The following is a 3574-nucleotide window of genomic DNA, read 5'->3' as shown; positions in this document are numbered from 1 at the left end:
CGACAGGTGGTACATTGCCAGGATGAAGACAGGCCATCGGTGTCACCCGGGTGAGTGGCATCTCCTTGGTTAGAATGCAGTGCCCAACCTACAGAACCGTGCACAGGGCTCCCGCCTAATGGCTTCCTGCTAGGGCCAAGGTGGCCCCTTTGAATACATGACCCCTGACCCGAGCTGGGCTCGGCTCCCAGCGCCACCCGCCACTCACTGCAGTTGCGCTCATCCGATTGGTCATCACAGTCGGCGTCGCCGTCACAGCGCCAGCCGGCATTGATACAGAGGCCACTATCGCACATGAATTCCCCCGAGCGGCAGGGCTGGTGGGAGGCTGGGGAGACACAGTGGGCCCCGGTCTCCAGCCAGTCTGTGCCCATGGAGCGCCCCCCACCCCGGCGTCCGGGCTCCCTCATCTCTGCCCAGCGGGGACCGGTCGCTGGGAGTCCAGGAACGCCTCTTCACTGCGCTCCTGCCCCACTTGGCACCTGTGCCTTCCCACCGGAGCAGTTCCTCCCAGCCCGGCCTCCTGCTGGCTGCTGGCCAGTCCACTCACAGCAGTCAGACTCGTCCGACCAGTCCCCACAGTCATCGTCGCCGTCACAGTGGTAGATGTCCAGGATGCAGCGGCCGTATGCACACTGGAACTCCTCCAGGCTGCAGGGGGGTGCCGGCACTGCCGAGGCTGCAGGGTGGAGGCAAGGGTGGAGGAAGGGGCTCTGACTCCTCAAAGGGAAGAGGTGCTGTGCTGGGGGTGGGGGGCACCTTCCTTACGGGAACAGTGACCGGCTCTCCTTTCAGATGGTTCTTGTGGACTCCCACGTTCAGGGTACCGCTAGGGCACCCGGCCCGGCCCCAGCCCAACCTTGGGGGAGTGGCTTCTCAGGAACCAGCTGGACAAGCAGACCTGCCCTGGGCCCTTGAGCCCTCTGCCCTCTCCCAGCCCAGCAGCCTGAGGTCACTCACGACAGCTCTCCTCGTCAGAGCCATCTTTGCAGTCAGCGTCTCCGTCACAGTACCAGTGCTCGGCGATGCAGCTTCCGTCGCTGCAGCGGAACTCCTTGTCAGAGCACTTGCGCATGTCTGGGGGAGGCACGTCGGAGGGGTGGGGAGAGAGACACCAGGAAAACCCTGTGACCATCCGCTGCGGTCGGTCCCCGGGGCTCTGACCCAGCCCTCTTCCGTTCAGTCTGCACAGACTGGTGACGACTGGGGGTGAGGGGGGAGCTAAAGCTCAGCAGGTGACCCGATTGTGCCTTCTTCTCCTTCCTTGTCCCCTCTGACTTTGGGCTCACAGATGGCCCGGATGCCCCCTCCTGAGTGACGGAGCTTTTCTGCGCAGAGAAGGATCAGGCCACCAGGAGGGCTGGTGCTCCCCGGGAAAGGGGAGCAGGGGACTGACGGGGTGACATAGGGAGGTCTTCATTTCCTTCCCCCAACATTTGAACGAAAATATGGATGGTCTTCAGACCTGTAGGGCACAGGCCTTGGATACGGGCCCCACGGTTCCTGGATCCTGGGGGCAGGGGTGGGGTAGACCACTCTACGTACCTCCCTCCCTCCAGCTACTTGGGGCAGAGGTTGGTTCGAGGTCGGCCAGTGCTGGGGCCATTGCTGCAATCTCCCGCCTGGCCAGCCCGTCCACTGGCCATCCCTGGAGCACCACTCACCACACTGCTCGTCACTGTTGTCGCCACAGTCGTTGTCCCCATCGCAGTGCCACAGGCTCCGGATGCAGTAGCCGTTCTGGCAGGGAAATTCGTCCTCCTCACACTCCCGCGGGGCTGGGAGGGGGCGAGCACAGAGCGGTCAGGCGGCTGCAGGCAGCAGACCCCAGTGCCCCCAAGTTCGACATCACAGCTGCCTTCTGGAGCAGCCAGGACACGCCACTGCTGCCCCAGGGGCTTGAGAGGGGGACACGGGCCTCCGGGGACGCCCCAAGGGCTAACATGAACCTGGATCGTGCTCGGTTTCTTCTACCTGCGGGATTCCCTAGGCCCACACTCACGGCAGTCCTGCTCGTCCGAGTCGTCCTCACAGTCGTTGTCCCCGTCACACACCCAGGAGCGGCGGATACACTTGCCATTGTCACAGTGGAAGTCGAGAGGGGAGCAGGTGGGCAGCACTGGGCGCCGGGAAAAGAAGGCAGTGAGTCAACGTGGTACCTGTCCTCGGCCAGGCTCCTTGACAAACCTCTCTAGTTCCCAGGTCTTCCTTTCCCCTTCCAAGCTCTTCCTCAGACCTTCCCCCGGCCCTTGCCAATCTCAGCACGTGGAGCAGGCTCAGCAGACCCCACAGCTGCAGAGGGAATAGGGAATGGGGAGGGAGGCTGGCCCAGGGCAGGGGAGGACGAAGAAGAATCCAAGGAAGACGAAACCTGCCAGGAAGCGGAAAGAACACCACGGGCGAGGAAGAGGATGGGGTTGTGCCTGCTTCTCCTCCTGCTAAACCAGGGGCTCCTCAAATTACAGCCCGTCGAGGACATTTATGCGGCCCGCTGGGTGTTTTCGCCCCGTTTGTTTTTTTACTTCAAAATAAGATATGTGCAGTGTGCATAGGAATTTGTTCATAGTTTGTTTGTTTTTTTTAAACTATAGTCTGGTCCTCCAACGGGTCTGAGGGACAGTAAACTGGCCCCCTGTTTAAAACGTTTGAGGACCCCTGTGCTAAACGATGACCAGGGCCCCCGGCAGTGTCACTGGTTGTGTGTTGAGAAAGACAAGCTTCTCTACTGCTGTAATGAGGGACCGTCTGGGAAACCCACAGAGGAATTTCTGCCCTATCCTACGGGGTCGCTGCAGGTCAGCATCGCCTGGAAGGCAGTGTGGGATGATGACAGATGCACCTGGGTGCCAGTCCCAGTCCTAGAACCCATCCCTTACCCCACCAGGCCAATCCCTTACCCTATCTCCGCTGCAGCTTCTTCAGCTGCACCATGGGGAGGGATTATGATGCTGGGCTGACCGAGGCCCTCTGAGATCAAGCATAGGAAAGTGTTACACCAAACGGAGGTGCTCATCACCCCATCACCGCTAGCTTGGGTTCAGGAGGCTCAGGTGGTCGCTTTCTTCTCAAGGAGCCTAATAAGCCACCCTCAGATGGAGATGCGGCCGATCATAGACTGCACTCCTAAACCCAGACAACTGGCTCAGTGGTGCTCTATCTTTAGCTCCGAGATGGGGCGCTCAGGTATACTGTGCTCTGTTACTACATGGTCTGAACACAGGGGAGAATGGGCAACGCCGAGGCTGGCAAACAAAGGTCTGACACATTCTACTGCGGCAGAATTCCACGACCGGGAAGAATCTGCATCCTGTCTCCAAGCCCGACCCAACTCACTGCCAAGGAGAGTGATCCTACACGGCAGAGATAACTCCCTTGGGGCTCTCTGAGGCGATGGCACTTCACAGGGGCGCACAGCCTCAGCTCTCCTGCAGAGGGGCTGGTGGTACTGACCTTGTGGTGAGCGGCCCCATTTGTGGCCCCACACCTCCATCAGGGCCCCTGCACCCATGTACAGCACAGACGTTTCACACACACACAAGCACACACACACCTCCATCAGGGCTCCTGCACCCAC

General features: G+C 60.5%; 1 protein-coding gene across 1 annotated transcript in view; it reads right to left on the bottom strand.

Moving 5' to 3' along the window:
• Positions 1-3574, bottom strand: part of LRP4 (LDL receptor related protein 4) — a 51627-nt gene that overhangs the window by 45153 nt on the left and 2900 nt on the right. The window contains exons 3-7 of the mRNA XM_013006073.2: positions 2003-2119; positions 1665-1778; positions 961-1077; positions 551-679; positions 209-328 (exon numbers count right to left, since the gene is read on the bottom strand). Of these exons, the coding sequence (XP_012861527.1) occupies positions 209-328; positions 551-679; positions 961-1077; positions 1665-1778; positions 2003-2119 (597 nt within the window). The remainder of the gene's footprint in view (positions 1-208; positions 329-550; positions 680-960; positions 1078-1664; positions 1779-2002; positions 2120-3574) is intronic.

Source organism: Echinops telfairi, unplaced genomic scaffold (genome assembly GCF_000313985.2).
Source record: "Echinops telfairi isolate 266 unplaced genomic scaffold, ASM31398v2 ScPeMD7_60;HRSCAF=208, whole genome shotgun sequence".
In the NCBI taxonomy this organism is placed as follows: Eukaryota; Metazoa; Chordata; class Mammalia; order Afrosoricida; family Tenrecidae; genus Echinops; species Echinops telfairi.
Note: the sequence above shows the minus strand (reverse complement) of the source record. Positions and strands in the feature narration are given on the sequence as shown.